Source organism: Tetrao urogallus (assembly GCF_951394365.1).
Source record: "Tetrao urogallus genome assembly, chromosome: 11".
Classification (NCBI taxonomy): domain Eukaryota; kingdom Metazoa; phylum Chordata; class Aves; order Galliformes; family Phasianidae; genus Tetrao; species Tetrao urogallus.
This window is the reverse complement of record NC_136824.1, coordinates 18102141-18121770: the sequence shown is the minus strand read 5'-3', so window position 1 is coordinate 18121770 and position 19630 is coordinate 18102141. Positions and strand designations below refer to the sequence as shown.

General features: G+C 46.8%; 1 protein-coding gene across 1 annotated transcript; it reads left to right on the top strand.

The window, feature by feature from the left end:
• Positions 1-171: 171 nt before the first annotated feature.
• On the top strand, positions 172-19599 carry EDC3 (enhancer of mRNA decapping 3; the record flags this gene model as incomplete). The annotated part of the gene is made up of 6 exons (XM_079540776.1): positions 172-422; positions 1916-2229; positions 8015-8350; positions 16426-16579; positions 18050-18267; positions 19265-19599. The coding sequence occupies 6 exons, from the start codon at positions 172-174 to the stop codon at positions 19597-19599; spliced, it is 1608 nt and encodes a 535-aa protein (XP_079396902.1).
• Between the last annotated feature and the right edge of the window lie 31 nt (positions 19600-19630).

Sequence of the window (19630 nt, the reverse complement as noted above, 5' to 3'; positions counted from 1 at the left end):
CTTATGCAAAGGGTGATGTGGTGAAAGTCAGGCTGCTGTGCAGAGCCCTGTCCAGGGATTTACGCTTCAATGTGATCCTCAGTGTCCGTGTAGATGTAATTTCCAGCTCACAAAGAGGAGAGAAGCTGATGAAGCCAGAGCCTGGGTGGGAGCCAACGCGTGGGGTGGGGGATGCGATTGATGCTGATTCAGGTTGTCACGTCTGCGTCTTCTCACAGCCAGGCCTGTGTGTCTTTGCAGCAACTGTGTGCCAGAAATATGGCTACGGACTGGCTTGGGAGCATCGTGTCAATTAACTGTGGAGAAAGCTTGGGAGTCTACCAAGGGCGAGTGTCTGCAGTGGATCAGGTCAGCCAGACCATCTCCCTTACGCGGCCTTTCCACAACGGGGTCAAGTGCCTCGTGCCAGAAGTCACCTTCAGGTTAGTGTTGGTCCCAGTGACTGCTGTGTCTTTTCCAGGTGAGGGTTGGATGGGTGTTTTGCTTTTTTTCCTCCTAGAGAAGGCTCTTTGCCTTAAATCCTCCTGCTGCTTGTGAGCATCTTCCTGTGAGCGGTGCCTCTGGTGTTTCTGTTAGTTTGTGCACAAGACTGTTGTTCTGGCTCTATATGTATTGCGTGAACGCATTCTACTCAGTTCTTGACTAGCTGAGAAGTTGGTCCTCTTTTAAAACTTCACTCTCAGTGCATATAACACTTTACCACTCTCTGGTTGCACTTATTAGGTCGGTTGCCCCAGTACAATTTAATTACGTGCAGTTATTCAAAGCCAGCACCACCTCCTTTCTCTTTGCCCCATGTTCTTTCCGCCGTGTGGACAGGAGGGAGTTTGGGAGCAGGATGCTGAATCAGAGCAGCACTGTGGTCATTCTCATGTGCTGCTTCCTACCAGCTCCTTGTAGCACTGGGGGTCAAGAAAAGAACAAATGAGAGTTGTTTGTCACTGGACATTTTCCTATTTCCAGTGCAACTTTCATAATACAGAATGTAAGTCTCCAAGCCACTGATTTTTATTTTTAATTAAGATAAAGCACTAACATCAGGGGATGAACTGTTTTTCCTAAAGAACTGGCATTTGGAAGGAGGTTGGTCATTGTCCTTTCCCGTGTTTTTCCAGGACAAGTGGAAGTCTTTAGCAGGCACTTGCTAATTTTCTGCTGTTAGTTCTGCATCCCACTTGGACGCATACTTATTAAGTTTGAAATTGAGGCCTTGAGCTTCTAATTTATGTCTTGCAGTCAGTCCAGATGGAGGTCTTTGCAAACGCTTCTTTGTTTTGTTTTGGCTCACACTCACTGCTACATTAGTTACATCATCCTCCTCCTGAAACAGCAAGTGCCAACTATGTCCAAGTGTGAATTGCACTAATTTAATGATAGCTTTATGTAGATATGGATTAAAAATAGCTTCCAGGCTGAGGATAATTGTTATCTAGAAACTGTTAAGGTACAGCTTTTTGGAAAGATCTGTGCTGTTTGCCTTCATTTAAAAATTATTATTTATTTTTTTTTTTTTTGCTTGATTGATTCCTTTTTAAGCTGGGAACAGAACCTCCAGAACAAAATCCAGGTGCAGCACAGAAATACTGAGGTTTTTATTAATACATGATGCCTACCTGTGCGACCTGCTGTAGGGAACCCGCTTTGGCAGGGGGGTTGGACTCGATGTTCTCTGGAGGTCCCTTCAAACCCCTACAATTCTGTGATTCTGTGATTCTGTGATGTGATTTCAGCTGAATGTTTTGATGCCTGGAATATATGTGCCTGAGTATTAAATTCCTTCTTTTTCTTGTTTCCACTGATAATGGCACCTAAAGAAACCCCTAACCGATCCCCTGTCCGACGTCGGTTGTTTTTCTTTGTAAAATGACTGGAATGCTGAATCTTGAACTGGTTTTCTTTTCTTGTTTTTTTTTAGGGCAGGTGACATCACTGAGCTGAAAATTCTGGAGATCCCAGGGCCAGGGGACAGCAGGCAGTGTGGGGACCTGCAGCAGGCAGACACGGGCATCCCTGGCGTTGGCTGCCAAGTGGGGCCCAGCCAGAATGGCACAGGGAAGATGTTAAAGAAGCCCTTCTCCAGCAGTGCCCCACAGAGCATCCCGAGGAGGACAGACATGAAGAATCAGGATATTATCATCTCCCCCCAGCAGCAGTGCTCCAAGAGCTACATGGATCGGCACATGGAAACCCTGACTCAATCCAAAGGCTTTCGTCGTAGGCACAATTCTTGTGAGTATGTGTGTTCACCTGTCACTTTCCTTCCTGCCTGGGTTACCGCTGCAATATATGCCCTTGGTCAGCAATTGTATTTCAAACAAAACTTCTACTTGCTTTCATTCTTGTTTTCCCAAAGGTCTGGGGAAGAGAAAGGTGAATGGTGAGGAGAGACTTAGCTGTGCTTCAGAGTATTGCAAGTATGGATCTTGCAAAGGTTTCGCACTTGAAAGGTTAAACGCTGAAACAAAGAGCAATGACATGGCAAATGGAAAAGTTCCTGCAGGCTTCTTGAGAATATGCAGTGAGGCGGAGGATGAAGGAAAGCAATGCAAAGAAAGGGTCAGGGAAGTGGACTTGTTTGGCTTGGAGAAGAGAAGGCTTCAGGGAGACCTTATTGTGGCCTTCCAGTACTTGGAGGGAGTGGATAAACAGGAGGGGGAACGGCTGTTTGTGAGGGTGGGTGGTGATGGGACAAGGGGGAATGGTTTAGAGACAGTGGAGGTTTAGGTGGATATGAGGAGGAAGTTTTTCAGCCAGAGGGTGGTGAGGCACTGGAACAGGTTGCCCAAGGAGGCTGTGATGCCCCATCCCTGCAGGCATTCAAGGCCAGGCTGGATGTGGCTCTGGGCAGCCTGGGCTGCTGGTTGGTGACCTGCACGTAGCAGGGGGGTGGAACTGAATGAGCATCATGGTCCTTTTCAACCCAGGCCATCCTGTGATTCATTGTTTATGTTTCCTTCATGGTGGTGGTGTGATCTCATGCAGAACTTGGTGAGAATGTTCATGCAGTCAAATCTCTGGCTGTTACAATACTTTATCAGCTAAAGATCAAGAACAGGGTGATTTCCTTGGCTTCTGCTGTAAGTAGCAGGGGCCCAAGGCAACATTTGTGCGCTGCAGTCCTGTGGCCAACAGGTTGGGAGGGTGGTGAGGAGCTCTTGATGTTGTTACTGGCCCATAAAAGCTAGCATGATCTCTTCTTACCCTTTTCTTCTCTTTCTGCTGGTGGGAGGTTAGAGGTTGGATTGAGAAAAGGAGTGAACAGATATCTGGGGGGGATAATAGGGAAAAGACACGAATGGACACGCAGCAAAGAGGGACAGCAGGTGCTGAAGAACGCAGCTGCTTCTCCTTACACTCTCCAGCCTTGTGGGGTGGTGTTCAGGAGGAGAGTATGTCCAAGAGCTTGTGGGAAGATGCTCTGCTGCACTGCTGATGACAAAACAGAAAGGGCAAGTTGTATTTGGGGGCATGAGCTGAATGGAAAGGTCAGTTGCACTGCAGTTGTTCTGCCATGTTTTGCTGTTGTTTAACTCTGCCCATCCTCGTTCAGTCTGAAGAACAGCCTGTGTGTTCTGCTTCATCAGCATGAAATGTTGCAAAAGATAGGGCTGGATAATGCTGGTTAGAATGATTTCCTAACTCCTGTTATCTTTCCTTATTGAAAATGGCCCAAAAGACAGCCTCAGTTTTTCCTCTAAAAAGAACTAGAACCAGATTATGATAGCGTGAAGCTCTTCTAGTTAAAGCATGTATAACCATAACTGATTACAACATTGCCCTACAAGTAATTACAAGTGGTTTTTGCTGTGTTTTTAACAACACAGCATCCTCTAATGAAAATGATGTCAAGATAGAATCAGTGCATCTCAAAGCCAGGAGTCCCTGTTTTTATTCCTGTTGGAAAAAAAACCCCTCAACCAGCTCTCATGCTGTGCCAAATTTGGGTATGTTCTTTTGTTTTCACCATTGTTTTTTCTTCCATGAAGCCCCCTGGGCTATGCTCCCTTCCAGATCTTTATCATGCAATGATTACAGCATCAGGATATACGACTTAATTTTTTCCCCCTTGTTTTTGTGTATGGAAAACAAACAAACCCAAGGTGGACAGGGCCAATTAAACAGGGAGATCAAAGGCTGGATGTTGTCTGGAGAAGTTCCTGGACCTCTGGAAGCCTTCCTCCCCCACCAACAGCTTATTTTCTGAAACAACTGTAATCCTTTGATTTCTGTCAGTTTAATCAGTTTAGGACGTTTAACAGATGTAATTTTGTGTTCTTGGAAGGACCACTTCTGAAGTTTCATATTCACTTCTTTGTTTGTTTGTTTGTTTTTTTAAAGAGATTGCCAAGCAGTTCAGTGGGAGGAGGAAGGCAGAATGACGTGAGGGGAGGGCACGTGCCCCTTGGTGAACCAGCCATCTTCAAGCCTGCCTGTTTTCCTTCTACCCCTAGTTATCTGCTGTAACTCCTGTTTTATTTGGTCTTGCTGAGCACAGCCTGTGGCCAGGTCACTTCACATAACAGCACCTGGTAGGTGTGGGGTGTGCAGTGAGGGCTTCAAAGTATTTCAGCCCACCAACAGCTTGGATATTTTTACATAAGCACAACAGTGGGTCTGATTTTTCTTTTACAGACTTTGTTTAAAACATGTTGTGCAAGGTGCTAGGAATAGGTTCTTATTTGCTTGGCCTCATTGTCAGCGAAAAATTGATCTCTTACCCTCTGGAATGTTATTTGGAGAGCAGGCCAAATAATGTATGAGTCTCTCCACAGTGGGATGAAGGTGGTCCTGGCCACAGGAATCAAGGCAAGGATGGGTTGGGATGTCATCTGGCACTTCAGCTGTACTGTGTCCATGCTTTGTTTGGCTCAAAGTCGACCTTTTGCTGCCCTTTAGTGTGCTCAGTCAGGGACAGAGTTCTGCCTTGGCATTGATAAGCACCAAGCAGCAGTGCAGATTGCACAATGGGGTATTGCTGTGCTGGAGTGGGGCTCTGCATGCCAGGGCTGCTGCTGAGAGCTCCTGCAGGGGTCTGCCAGGAAAGGCAGCCAACTGACTGGAGGCTTTACATTTGCTTGTATGCTATACATAAAATATTTTTCTAAGAAACAAACCAGGAGGCTGGGAAGTGTTGCTTGTCTTTATAGGGAGGTTTTTTAATTTTTTCTGTGCAATATCAAGCTGCTTGCTTGATGTGGAGATGTGCTGTTCTCCTTGGTATGCTGTGCACATGTGCACGCAGAGTGGAGGCTCTGAGAGTGGCTCTGAAAAGAGAGCTGAGCTGGAAGCTCTGAGTTGCTGTGGTTGATTGGCAGAGGATGGGGATCAGGCTTTGTAACCAAGCAGAGCTGTGAATAGCAGCTTTCAGAGAAGGCTCTGGGATAGAGTCACACTAGCAACCTGGAAGGCTGGTGGTACTTCTGTTAGCATGAGCTTTCCCTTCCCTCCCCTCGCCCAATTTTTAGGCCCTTTTCCCTTGGTGCCAGCTGCCTGCCTCCTTGCCCATCTAGAGAGGAAGAAGAGCACCACTGACCTTTGCTTGGAGCAGTAGGAAGCCTCTGCAGCCCCTGTTAGTGGGTGGTTACACAGACTGTAATAAAACAGCCTGTTGTGGGGTCAGCAGCATTTCAGGGCTGGCATCTATTGGTGTGGATTAGAGAGCTGCCCAGCACAATGCTGGCACGGCTTGTTTTGATGAGGTATGGTCTTGGCTCCCATTCACTGGATCTGCAGGGGAGCCTGAGGAGCTTTCCAGCCATTGTTCTTGCCGTTTTTCTAATGCAGTTTTTCATTCAGTCAGCATTTACACGCTGCTCACATCAGCTGCCTTTGTCCCCTGGATCTGCTGCACTGTGGGGCTGCCCGTCCCCACAGTTTGCTTTTTGGGTCAGCTGAGGGTAGGGGAGAGTTGGTTGGAGAAAAACTTGGCAATGAGTGTAAGAACTCTTGTTGGGTAACAGGAACAGACCGAGCTGCCATAACATCTGACATTCACACAAGAAGTGGGCTTGTTCTCTCATTGTGTTCAGTGCAGGCTCTCATTTGTGCGAACTTCGAGTCTCTTGACTATTGCTTTGACCTGCAGTCAGTGAAACGTTTGGAGACTTGGCCTGTTGTGTTGGCCAGGGTTTTTGCTTCTCGTGCCGTTGTTAGCAGCAGTGTTGAATGCAATGTCTGCCAGCTCCACGTCAAGTTGTATACAGCTTTGGTGTGATTTGTGTGTTAACTTTCGTTTGGGAATCCTTCCTGAGGGGGGGTGAGGGTGAAAACTGTGCTAGCAGAAGCTTTCACTTTAAACTGTATGTAAATAACTGGTTGCAGCTTGTATACAGCTTGTCCTTGCCCTCTAAGTTATATTGTTACCAGCAATTCTTCAATTCTGCTCTCTACACTTGAGTGGCTTCTTGACAAAACCTGTATTTCAGCAGTTTGTTCTCGCCCAGTTACAAACTATGAAGTCTTTAGCAGCTTGCAAATGAGTCTTTAGGTGAGCTACCTGCTATAGTTAGTAATAACAACAAATTGTTGTTGAGACTCAAGAAAGCGTTGACAAATGCTGTACCCAGCATTTCATGCTGACCGTTGCACTGATAACTGTGGCTTTGTAGTGGCTTTGGTGCTATTCTTAGAGATACAGTGAGGTTAGAATAAACTCTGGAGGGAAGTTGTGTTGCTGCAGGGACCTCTGTTGTCTAGGTGCTAACAGGGGTGCTTGGGGCTAGCTGGTTTTACTCTGCTATGAGCTGAGCATTCCAATTGTTGCCATACTGTAAACAAAGCCCCAGCCAACAAAGTGCTGTAGGAAAATGGTCAGTGGAGGGAGATGGTTTTGCAGGGAAGGAAGACTCCACAAAGCCTTTTGGTTTGCAAGTAACTCGTCCAGACATCGTGAAGGTTTTGCCTGTTGAAAGCCTGTGGGTTGTTCTGTAAACATCCTTAGATGATCTGAAGCTTTTTTGCATCCTTCCTCACTAATTGTCAGTAATGTGTAAATCGGGAAAGAAATTATGCTGCTGGACTTCTGGAGGTGATTGTCAAAGAGCAGACATGCACCAAAGAGCACACGTCATCTCGTGGTAATTTGTTTCAGTGTTACCAGATTCTGTGCATATAGTCACTTACATTAATTATACTCCAGGATGATTACCTTAAAATACAATAAATGTTTTAGCAAAACGAGCTGTTTTGATCTCATAACTGTTTCTCCATCTGTTGAATGTCATAGGTGATGATTTGCAGATTTAACAACGTCAGATAAATACTGTCTGGACTTGGTTGCATGTGAATGACGTGCATAATGTACAGAAGGCAAAAAGGCAGGATGTGTTGGCCTTGTAATTTTGTATGGCTTTGTATCCTCCATCAGAATGAGAAGTTTTCTGACAGGATCACTTCAGAGAAAGCAGGCTTTCACAATTACTGATTGGAAAGCAGTCTAATTAAACGAGCAAGATAGTGGGTAAAAAGAATAATGAGGTATGGATAAGGGAATGGAAATGCATCTGTTGGTAATTAATGAGAGGAGAAAGCAGTGTTTCACATTCAGGGTTATAAGCAATCCCTTATAGGTCATTAGGAGGTGGGCAGACTATTTTGGAAGAGAAGAACTTGCATTAGGTTCTGAAATATAGGAAAACTCCAAAAAGGTCTTGGGTTACACGGCTGCATGAACATCAGCTCAGTGTAGTACGAGTAAGGTAGTCCTAGACCAGGGCTCTCTTGTTATCTTATCACTAACATAACACTATCTTGAATTAAATGAGTAGAAATGCTTGGTTTACCTACTGTGATCAAGCTTGTTTTTCAGCTTGTTTTTCTAGTCTTGCCAAAGGAAAGTCCCTGAAAGTCTTCTTTTCCCTGGTGCCTTCTCTTCAGTTTTCTGTTAGCTTATCTCAGCATGAGTCATACCAAAGATGAGGTCTGCAGGTGCTTTGAGAAACAAGCATCTCCTAGGTCAGTGGACTCCAAACACGAGCTCTCCTCTCTTACAGAACTTGCTCTTATTTTTCTTTAGGGTCGTCCAGTAGCCGCCATCCAAACCAGGTGACTCCAAAGAAGAGCGGGCTGAAAAACGGGCAGATGAAGAGCAAAGATGACGAGTGCTTCGGGGACGACATCGATGAAATCCCAGACACAGATTTTGATTTTGAAGGGAACCTGGCCCTTTTTGACAAGGCAGCTGTGTTTGAAGAGATTGAGACTTACGAGAGGAGGAGCGGCACCCGTTCCCGCGGGACCCCGAACGAGAAGCCAGCTCGCTATCGGCACGATGAGAACATCTTGGAGTCAGAGCCCATCGTCTACAGGCGGATTGTGGTACCCCAGAATGCTAACAAAGAGTTCTGCACGGGTATGCCACGTCCCTTCACGATAAGGGTGCAAGCTGTGCAGCTTTGCTGGGGTACATTTGGGTGTCTGTCAGCTCAGCGTGGCACATTCACTGATGTAAGGTCCGGTCTGTGCCTTCTGTCTGCGTGTAACCTTTATTTGCAATAGTTTTGAGATTAAAAAAAAATATTCAGGTAGGGCAGCAAGGTAAGTTTTCTGCAGTAAGGAGCAAAACTGAAGGTTGGATTAAAAAGAATGGGAGCTGAAGAGGAACCATGCTTTGATGCCATGTCACAATTCCTGCTTCCTTGATAGAAGGCAGGAGATTTCAAGTATTTTATCATAGAATCATAGAATGGCCTGGGTTGAAAAGGGCCATGATGCTCATCCAGTTCCAACCCCCTGCTATGTGCAGATCACCAACCAGCAGCCCAGGCTGCCCAGAGCCACATCCAGCCTGGCCTTGAGTGCCTGCAGGGATGGGGCATCCACAGCCTCCTTGGGCAGCCTGTTCCACTGCCTCACCGTTGCATGGTTATAAGGAGCTTTTAATGTCACTGGTGTAAAAAGAAACGGCTCTGGCTCTTCCCATCCATAATTCCAAACAAATGGCTTTCTATGTGGGCTTTAATTCTTCCCTTGTGTCTAATGTTTGTTCCTTACTGCCATGAAATGGGCTGTTGGATAGAGGTGAGGGGTAGCACGATGAGCTGTCTGCCTGCTGAGAGGTAGCACTCCTAAAATCTAAATGCAGAGAACCATTCCTAAGTTCCTAATCCATGACTCTGGGGAGGAGTAGAACTGCTTCTCATCTCCTGTTTGCTAATATTTTGTTATTTTGGCCAACCACCAGTGATGTTTTCTTGAAGAGCTGCTTCTGTATGCTAATGTATTTGTCACCTGGGAATCTTTATATACATACATGTTCCTCGAAGCATGTCTGACTTAATGCTGCACTTAGCTGCAGGCTCTCTGTAACTTTAGCCTACTTGTGACCTGTCTTCAGTTTGCAAGTGCTAAAAAGTGTGCAAAGCAGAGGAGTGAAGGAGCTTTGGCACCCAGGGGTGCTTTTCCACATCAGAATAAAATCAAATGTCTGATCTCTTTATAGAGAGGCACTAAATAGTTGGACCGTGGCAGTCTGGCTATGGAGCACGAGTGTGCTCAGTCTTTGGCCTGTCATTCTTTCTCTGCTCAGAAAAACTCCATCTGGGGTGTGAAATGCTTGTTGGAAGGAAGCTGATTCATTCACAGTGATTTGCTGCTTTTCTGTAGAAAAATGTCATTTTCTTACTGGTTCTGCTATGCAGTGATATCTTAGTTTTCCTTTTGTGGCATCCATCTTCCTGTTGATCTGCTATCTTTGACAACTTCCTGAAGCAGAAGTGGTAATTCAGGCCTGTATTAATAGCTTCTGATGCCTTTTTTTTCTTCTGCTTAGTTTAATCAATAACATGTTAATTCTGTGCAAGCTTTCAGTATTGCTGCACCACCCTGTGGCTCGAGGCTCCCAATGGGCTGTACTATGTGTGAATAAGCACTTCTTCCTTTGTGTGAGGATTTTCGAGTTTGTTATCTGTCAATTCATCTTCCAGCTTGGCTTATTTTGGAAGAGACAGAACCTCTGTGTATGTCTAGACCGAAACAAAAGCTAACCAACTGTTTGAGAAGTACAGCTGATAATGATTTTCTAGAAGCATAATTCCTGGGAGGAAAACTGTCGTGCTGTAACCAGCAAGCCTCAGTGTGGAAATTCAGGGCTTGGAAACGAAATCATTTGCTGAACTCTATTGTCCTTTCCTATGGAAACTCTTGGCACCCTGTTTGCAGCGTGCAGAAGGGAGCAGCCCTGTGAAAGCACTGCTGCTTTGTTTCGCTCTTGGCAAGTCTGCAGAGGGGAGAGTGGTGACCCTCTCTGTAGCTGCAGGGTCTTGCTAGCCTCATTAGCTGCTGTGGGGTGATTAGTCTCGTGTGTGGGATTCTGGATCTGTTTGGAAGACAAGTCGTCATGTTACACAACAGGTATTGCTGACTGCAGCTCCCTTCTGCTGTGCTGTGTGGTGCACGTTCACAGCCTTGCAAATTGTGCATCCCATCGCTGTGATCTTGATGTATTTTTCCCCACGCAGGGCAGTTCTCTTTGTGTTAGCTGAGGAAGTTTACTTTTGCTTAGGAAATGCTACTAGCTAGCTAGCAAAAGCTTTTGTAAACAGTTGTAAGTTGCCTGCTGTTCCTGGCTTTCAGTCGGGTGCTTTTTGCAGTGAGAAGGACAGAAGGGCATTCAGTATGCTGGGAGCGATGATGGGCTGTCACTTGATGAAATCTGGATTTCTTTGTTTAGCAGCTGAAAGGGGGATGCTAAGCTACAGTGACTCAAAGAGCAGCAGTGCTGAAGTCAGCTCAGTGCCAGGAGCCCCAAATGCCATTATTTTGGGATATATCTGTGATAAGGTTTCTTTCTGCTTCTGAATTTTCTGTTTAGAATTGTATCTGGACTCCTGAAGGGTTCTTTATTCACAGAAAACATTCTAGCTGTTTGCAAAAAGCACTTTCCAGCTATAAGGGAAGTAAGTAGTTCAGCATTTCTTTTTCCCTTGGTCAGCCTGGAAGGTGGTTGTCTTAAGAGCTCTGGCTGATCATTCTGTCTGCTATAAGAACACAAAGTGATGCTGGTGGTGATTGGCAGCGAGCTGAATCTCTAGCCCTTGTCACTCCACAGGCTTCCAGTCTCAGTGTTTGTTACTGACTGGGAAGAAGCTGAGCCTTGAAGGATGTAAGCAAAGCTCAATAGACACTGCATCCCACTGGGATGCTTTTTTCAGAGCCAATCTTATGATGCCAAAAAGTCAAGCTTTTTTTGCCCTTTTTCTCCTTCTATTACCTTTTGTATACAATATATACCTGAAATAATTGCAGAAATGTGAGTTTTGCAGGGAGGACAGCTCTTCTTCATGAGAAGTCTAACGTGGATTCCTGGCTCAGTACATCTCAGATTTGAGGTGTGGGCTGCACTGCTTTTCCCACAGTGCAAAATGCTTTGGGGTTTGCTCAGCTGACTTTGGAAGCTTGTGCTGGGCGTCTCACAGAGGCAGAGTGGGGCAGGGTGTCTGCCCAGTGCTCTGGAGCTGAGGGGAAAGGATTGTGGTGGAGGAAGTAGGGAATGAAGGTCAGAATCTGTTCCTAACAGAAATGAAAACCCAAAGCTCATAGCCCAGTATTTCTTTGATTTGGCTGAACTGTGTCTATTCCTGGAGCTCTGCAGGTGAATCACTCCCAAATACTTAATTGCTCTTTATTCCTTGGGGCTAGCAGCTATTGATCTGTCTGCTTGCTGTTAGATGATGCTTAAAAAGGGAAGCACAGCTGTTTCACAGAAACCTCCCTCCCTGGAAGGGCAGGTTGCTGATCCTTTCTGTTAGCTGTAAGCTGTCTACTTCCAAAGCTGTCTGGCTAGAGCTGAAATGCCCATTGGCATGAGCCTGTCTCTGTTCCTCCTACTGGCTATCAGCATCAGAGCAAAATTCAAACAGCAGTGTTTTGGGATTTGGTTTTTCAGCAGTATCCCCAGAGCCAATGATTTGCTGATATCTTAGAGCCTAGAGACATTTGTGGTAGGGTGGAGCACGTGGGTTCATCATCAGTGACTCTGTAATAATCTCAGTCATCTCTGTGTCTCTGGTTCTTTTTTTGCAGTTCATCTCTCCTTTCCTCTTACCTTTAATCACTGCTATCACATGCAACCTGCATGCTGCAGGCTTCAGTTCGTGGTGATTAAACTGGATTAAAATCTCCCTCATCTGGCCTGTAGTCATCAAACTAGACTGAAATTTCTGGTGTGCCACAACACCTTGCCTTCTTTCCCACACTGAGCAGGGGTTGTTGATGCACACAGTAGGCTTGTAGCTGAAGTCTGGCTTTGTGAGCAGTGGGTATTGCTGAGACAGCACGCAGGGATGAGTAGAGAGGAGGGCTGTTTGCCAGATAGATGAGCTATTTGTTTCTTTCCCTGCACTACTGGTAAGGCATTTATTTCTCTGTGCTTCCCCTACCCAGACTTCAAGCTTGTCCTGCAAGAAACTCCTTTTCCATGCATTAAGGAGATGGAAAAAGAAAATACGCTTCAGAGTAAATCAAGGCAGCAAGCAGAGCTGATGTGCCAGGGTCAGACTGCGGAACTGAGGCTGTGTGTTCTGTGTGGATGATGGCAGTGTGGCTTTTCTGTGCCGTGTCCTTGGCTGACTCTGTTTTAGTTTTAGTGTTTCAGCCATGGATAACTGCCTTGCAGTGACTGTGTGTGCTGAATGTTTGCGGGGTCTTTGAGGAGGGTGCAAATGAAGTTCACCTTGTGCAGCTGCAGGAGAAAAGAATGGGGTCTTGGGGAAGGCCTCTGTCCATCTGATGGGTTTTTGCTCGGCCAGAGTGAACTGTGCATTAGTGCTGGAGAAACAAGCAGGGGAACTTCAGTCAAAGTTCCTGCAGGATTTGTCTTAATTAAAACATAATGCTGACTTAATAATAATAATCTGACCCTTAAGGGCCTTTGTTTGGAGTGTTGGGCGCAGACTTGTGTTTTCCTGAGTCTGCAGGCAGGTGGCTCCAGCTTTACACCTTTCAAGAGGCAGCAAGCAAACAGCTAGCCTGCCTCACATGGGCACAGGTTGTGTCCACTGCAGGGAACTGCATCTTTGAGCATGAGCTGGGCAGCAGTGGAACTCGGTGCTCTTTACTGCTGGAGGGAAGGAGCTTTTATGCATAGTTTCCTTGAAATCCAAAATCTAGGGCTGTGTCATCCGTTCAGGCAACTTGCTTTTAATTCTTCCAGCAGCTGGAGAGCAACTATCAGAGTAAAAGATGGAGATTGAGCATCTCTTGCCTCTTTCTTGCTTTGTCCAGCTCAAAGCTGGAGTTTGGGACTTCATCAGCAATATTGCTCTGGCCTTCTTGGGGGAAACCTTCTTTTGATAACTTCAGGACAGTTAACTTAGTCCTTCTGCTGGCATGGGATGTTTTTTTTCCTCCAAGCATCGTGCGTGTAGCGTGGCATAGAGAAGCTGAAGTGGGTAACTTGTCTGTAGTCATCGTGCACAGGACAGAGTGTGCCCTGTGTGCTGAACTTCATGTTTAATCGGGCTTCAGCAATACTCTGCGTGTCACAGAAATGTTCAGGCTTCATTTGCCCCCCCTTTTTTTTTTTCTTCCAGGCAGCTGTTGAATACATTTATTTAATATTAAAAGGCCTGAGCTAATTTCTTTTATTACCTTCATTACCGAACAATAAAGGCGCACTGTCCAACCCAAACATAATTAAAGTTGGCAGGAGTTCAGTTCTGTTGCAGCAGTGTTATTGTTTGTGGGTTTACCCGTCGCCTCCTTGATTGCTTTCTGTCAGAGTTTATTTAACTCCCTCAGCCTGGTTCTGATAAGCCAGTCGAACTGGTCGGGCCTTGCGTGAGTGTGAAGAAGGGAAGTTCTCTTGGCATTGAAGCCTGCCCCTGAGAGGGAGCAATTAGGGCAAAGTGTAGCCCAAGCCAAGTGCTAAACATGAGCTCATCCTGTGCCAGCAGTTCTCTTTGCGTTAACCCACTGGGCGCTGGGTTTTGTCTTGCTGATGGCAGAGGTGTGCTTGTGACACCTTGTGTTCAGAAGGAAGCAATTGAGAGAGGTGTAAGAGGAGGCACTGGCAGTAACCACACTGCACTGATAGACAGGGTGGCTCTGCCAGCCTTCTGGTTTGAGGAGTTTGTGCCTTGAACTCACAGCTCAGAAGGAGCTCAGCGAGTCGCATGCTCCGCATGAGCAGAGGATGTGGCTTGTGCCACCGCAGCGACATCCTGACCTCAGGTCACTCACTCCAAGGCCTCCTTCAAGCTTGAAAAACAAGCCCCGATGCAGTGGCAGGAATAGGGATGGGATTGAGCCTTGCGTGACTCTGGAGCTGAGAGGGTGTGTGAACACAGGGCAGGTGCGTGACTAGTGGGCCAGGCAGAGTGTTATTAGTGGCTTATGACTCCAAACGTTTGGCGGTTGCTGTCAGGACTCCGAGATGCCTTTGATGGTGTTGCATGCTCCCATGTGCACCGCGTGTAATAAAACGTCGTTAGCAGAGGTGGTTTAATGAGCTGTTAGCATGCAAGGTCAAGCGCTTGAACACGTTTGGTCCCTCCGTGTCTGCAGGGCTGGGAGATGAAAGTCGTAGGGATTCAGGCCAGCATCCAGTGCGATCTGCTCTGCCCTGCAGGATGTGCTGCAGCCTTTTGCTGTTACCTTACGGGAGCACCTGTGCTCTGAAAACCTCAGGATATGCAAAACCTGCTGTTTCCGCAGTGCCTCGGCTCAGTGGTTTGTGCCTGGCACCCTGGGGAAATATGGCAGTACAAACGATAGTTCTTAGCAATTAAAAGACGCTGCTTTTCTCATTTGAATGCGGCAGTGGCTTGTTACAACTGGTTCTCATGCTGTTTTTCTGCTTGAGCCTGTGAGTAACTGTTGGGTTTCCTTTCTGAGCGGATGTGTGCGCTATTGCAGCTCCGTTTGATGCTGGTACTGCTGCTGAGCATCTATGCTAGGCCTTCGGTATTTCTTCTTAGCTTTTCTCTTTGAGGCTTCAGCAAAGAAGCCCTGCGAGGAATTCCGGGCAAAGCAAATCTGCAGAGAAACCAGAACTCTCAGCCTTCTCTAAACAGTTGGCATTGTAAAACAGTTCAGGGCACAGAAGCTCTAATGTGGTTCTGCTGGGATTGCTTGTCTGGCTGGGAGCGGTGCTTGTGAGTGAGCTGAGCAGAGGGAAACGAGCTTTTCTTGCTGTGCTTCAGCTGTGTTCCTCCTGCACAGGGAGGGAGTTGAGCTGTGCTGCTTCTGAGCTGGGAGATGGTTTAGGATCCCCAGGGCTTGCAGGAGTGTGTGTGAAAGGCAGAACAGCCTGCATCTGTGATCCTGCGTAGGGCTGATTATCAGACAGACCAAAGAGGATGCCATCATAAAGCTGTGGAGAAAAGCTGGAATACAGAATCTGGTTTCTGTTGCCAAATATGTTTGAGGTATCATGCTGGCTGTTGCAGCAATTTTTCTCACCTGATGCTTGTGTTTTGTATTTCTTTCTCCATATGCCTTCAGTAGCTATTTCTAGTTTCTTCTGCTGCTCAGCACACCATCAAACGATTGCTGTGGCTTCCCATAGCTGCTTTTTTTGTGTCAAGAAATCCCCTCTGTTTCCAGAGGAGTTTACTGCAGGGTTCTTCTGTGAAGCCAGCACCAGATTCCCCTGTTAGGAGGAGTGTGTAATGGATTGGCCTGGAGAGTTATTCAGGTTTGTTTCTCTTTCACCTGCTGATTCCACACAACTTATTGCAAGCTGGAAGCAAGCTGGAGTGGTGGTATTGCTGCCTACTGCAGGCATTGTTCTCATGGCTTAACAAGACCTCTTTTGTTTGTTTTTCCCCTGATCCACATGCTGGAGCATTTCCTGGCTCTCAGACCAGGCTGTCAAATGTCTGAGAAGAATTTTTCTATAGACTTTGTTCTTTCAGCTGCGTCTCTCCCTCGCTGCTCCAGTGTATTGCAGTTCAGTGTTTGTGTCTGAAGGCAGATGCTGTGACATGGCACCACCAAGGCAGTGAGGACACTTGCATGGCAAATGGAGACTGCTTGCTGTGATAGAGATCCAGGAACCAACTGCAGCGAAGTGTAAATGCAGGGAGTATCTGGTTTACAGCCCCTCTTGTGACTGAGAGGAGGCTGCCTGTGCTACTGACACTGTAGGAGTAACTGTTTTAAGCAGAGTAGCAACTCCTGGCTGAGAAAGGAAGCGTGTTCCAGAATCTCTCCTCAGTGTCTGGGGATAAGTGGGTTCACTGCAGCTGCTGATGTGATGATATCCCTTGGGGTAATAGTTGGGGTGGCTGCAAACTGAGCTGGCAAGATGGAATACATGTGATGCTCTCAGAAGGAACTGGGATTATTGGGTTGAGCAGGCTCTTTGTAACACCTGACTGTTGTCTGGGGAAAAAACAGACTGCAGCATTCTGGAAAAAAGTCTCCAGTTGCATTTCTTTTCCCTTTCTTTAATGGTTTTTCTCTTTCTCTCTTCCTCAAATCCAGACTCCGGGCTGGTTGTGCCCAGCGTGTCGTATGAGCTTCACAAAAAGCTGCTGTCTGTTGCTGAAAAGCATGGGCTGACCTTGGAACGGAGGCTGGAGATGACAGGAGTGTGTGCAAGTCAGATGGCTCTGAGCCTGCTCGGGGGACCCAACAGGTAACACTCATCCCATCGCCTCTGCTGGGGTTTTGCCCTTTCTTTGCCTCTAACTTCTTCCTCTAAGTGGGGATAAGCGAAAGAGCGGAGAGATTGCTTTTGAGGCAGACGTGACGTAGGTGCCTGCTGTCACTTGTTGCAGTGGTCCTGCAGTTGGAGACAGCTGTCACCTGTTTTCTCTCCTTAAAAGAAGAAAAAGCTCATCCCAATGCCAGGCAGACCTTCTGCTGTAGTTCACACGTCAGCTTTTCCAGTAAGCATGCAGACAAGTGTGAGGCTCAGGCTCTTGACGAGGAGCCCTTGTAGGAGGTTTTAGTATTATTTTTTTTTTTCTTCCCTTCTCTAAATAAGCACCAACTGAACGTACCACCTCGGGTGAATGAAATACTAAGAGAAGGGCTTCTTTTTGGCTCTGTGTCCAGGAGCAGAAGTGTCTTTTGAGTCAAAGGCAAAGCAGAGCTGATGTTTTCCTTGCCGTTTAATGGGCATTTTCTTCAGGGAACTTAGCTTTGCACAGACGTAACCCAAGGCTGTTTAAACCATTTCAGGATTTTGATGAGCTGACCCTTCATGGAAATAGCTAAACCTTTCCTTTGTTGTTTACACACGTTACAGTTTAATGATAGCAGTAAAAAGTTGGCTAATGAAAGCAAAGTGCTGTTCTGCTCTTCACTAGGCTGAGTTAGCTCTTGGACAACTAAACTGAGCACATTTGCCTTCTTAGCAGGCCTCACTTGGTAGCAAGATTGGAGAGCATTTGCCATTCTTTGCACGTGCTGCCTGGTGCTTGCCCTTAGCGTTGTTACTGATGTGACCAGGCAATTGCACATGTATTCTTATATTGTTAAGTCCAAATGATTCATTCTTGAAACAGAAGGTAAACCCTAACAGTCTCTGTGTAGGAGTGCTTTACTTGCATTCTAGGACCTGACTGCTTGAATTAAAGCAGCAAGTGGTGACCTGCCAGGCAGCTCTGACCCTCTCAGCTGAAAAACCTGATGTATGACTGGCTTTATCACTTGTGCTGGCTTTGGAGTGCTTATTTTTTACAACTTAAACTATAAAACTGTTGTGGCTTTCACAGCGTTGCCCTTCAAAGTCAGAGGAAGAAAAAAAGCCTTCTTAAAGTAAAATTGTACCAAATTCAGGCTTGCTGCAAGAGCGGTGGAAATATTCCCTGCTTTGAAAGTATAAGCTGGCTGTGAGATGAGCCAGGGCAGGCTGGGACCAGCTCTGTGCCATGGGTGCAAAGAGATCTGGAAGGGAACCTGCAAGCAGAGCAGCTCTCTGCTGTCAGCCCTGCACAAGGGTGTGGGTTCCTTTCCTTCAGAGAAAGCGGAAGGCTTGCAAAACACCTGTTCATTTGCATCTTACTGATTATTTTTTTTTTTTTTAATTTTTTTCCCCTCTTGCAGTACAAAGATAGATGATTTTGGGCCTTATTACCATTCCCCTCTTGTCTTCGTTTAGGCTGAACCCGAAAAACGTGCATCAGCGGCCCACGGTGGCCCTGCTGTGTGGCCCCCACGTGAAGGGGGCCCAGGGGATCAGCTGTGGAAGGCACCTCTCCAACCACGATGTCCACGTCATCCTTTTCCTGCCCAACTTCGTCAAGATGCTGGAGTCCATTACCAACGAGCTGAACCTCTTCAGCAAGACACAAGGCCAGCAGGTGTCCAGCGTCAAAGGTAAGCGGGGAGCAGTGCAGGTTGCAGATGTCTCTGCTGGTCGGTTTGGTGCTGCTTGTCCGTGCTAGTGGCACCATCTAGTGGCATCCTGAAGTGTGCCTGGAGGCTGGTGGGATGGCAGAGGCTCGAGAGGTCCAACAGTGGAGCAGTTGTGCTGGTACAGATGTTTCCGGTCTGAACAAACACAAGAGCTGCTGTGTGAAGCTGAGTCAGACCAGCCATTCTCTTAGGATAACGGCCTGCCTTGTTCAGCATATTGAAACTACAAGTAAATGAGCATCCAAACTGCTGTTTTTCACCAAGCGTGCAGCCTTGCTGAGCTAGCTGTCAGAGCTCAGATCTGAGTGTGCTCTAGAATAAGCTGATACTCTGCAGTTTGTTGTGAGAGAGCTTGTTTCTCTGTCGTTTCACCAGCACCTTCATCAGACCTAGTTTATTAAAACCTTTCGGGAGTAACGAATGTGAGAACTGGAGCACTACCCAATATATTGTGCTGTGCTTGTGGTGCCAGGGCTACGTGTCTGTTAGAAAACAGCAGTCCTCACACCAGATGCTTTGTAATGCAGCAGACAGTGAGTGCATGGAGGCCAACAGAGTGAAAGAGGCAGCACTGCAGCAGACAAACTGCTGTTCAGTAGGCACACTCCGAACAAAATGCTTTTTATTCAACATGCAGATTAGAAAAATCTCCATTTTTAATGGAAAGAGAAGTCCCCTGCTTTCCTAAGCTACCTGGTCTGGAGAGCCAGCTCAGTGGTGCCATCTGAGGGCTGCTGAAGCAAGTTACAGAGCTTTGAAATACTGATGTCAGTGTCTTCTGCAGAAGGACAGCAGTGATAACCTGTGAGGCCAGACTGCATGCAACAAGACTGATGGTACTGGAGGCAAAAATGGAAAAAACTCTGCAGGCAGCACAGCGTGAGGAGGGAAGGCACTGAGCCTTAGCTTGAGGTTTGAGGCTGCTCCTTGCTGCTCACAGTGCTTGTGTTTCTTTCAGATCTCCCCGATACCCCTGTTGACCTAGTGATCAACTGCCTGGATTGTCACGAAAATGCCTTTTTGAGAGATCAGCCTTGGTACAAAGCAGTTGTGGACTGGGCCAACCAGAACAGGGCACCCGTCCTCAGCATAGACCCTCCCATAAGTGAAATGGAGCAGGGCATTGATGCCAAGTGGTCGCTGGCCTTGGGCCTCCCTTTGCCCCTGGGTGAGAGGGCAGGGCGTGTGTACCTCTGTGACATTGGCATTCCCCAGAAGGTCTTTCAGGAAGTGGGAATAAACTACCACTCACCCTTTGGCTGCAAATTCGTCATCCCCCTGCACTCCACTTAGAGCCCATCCAGCCACGTGGACCTGAAGGAAG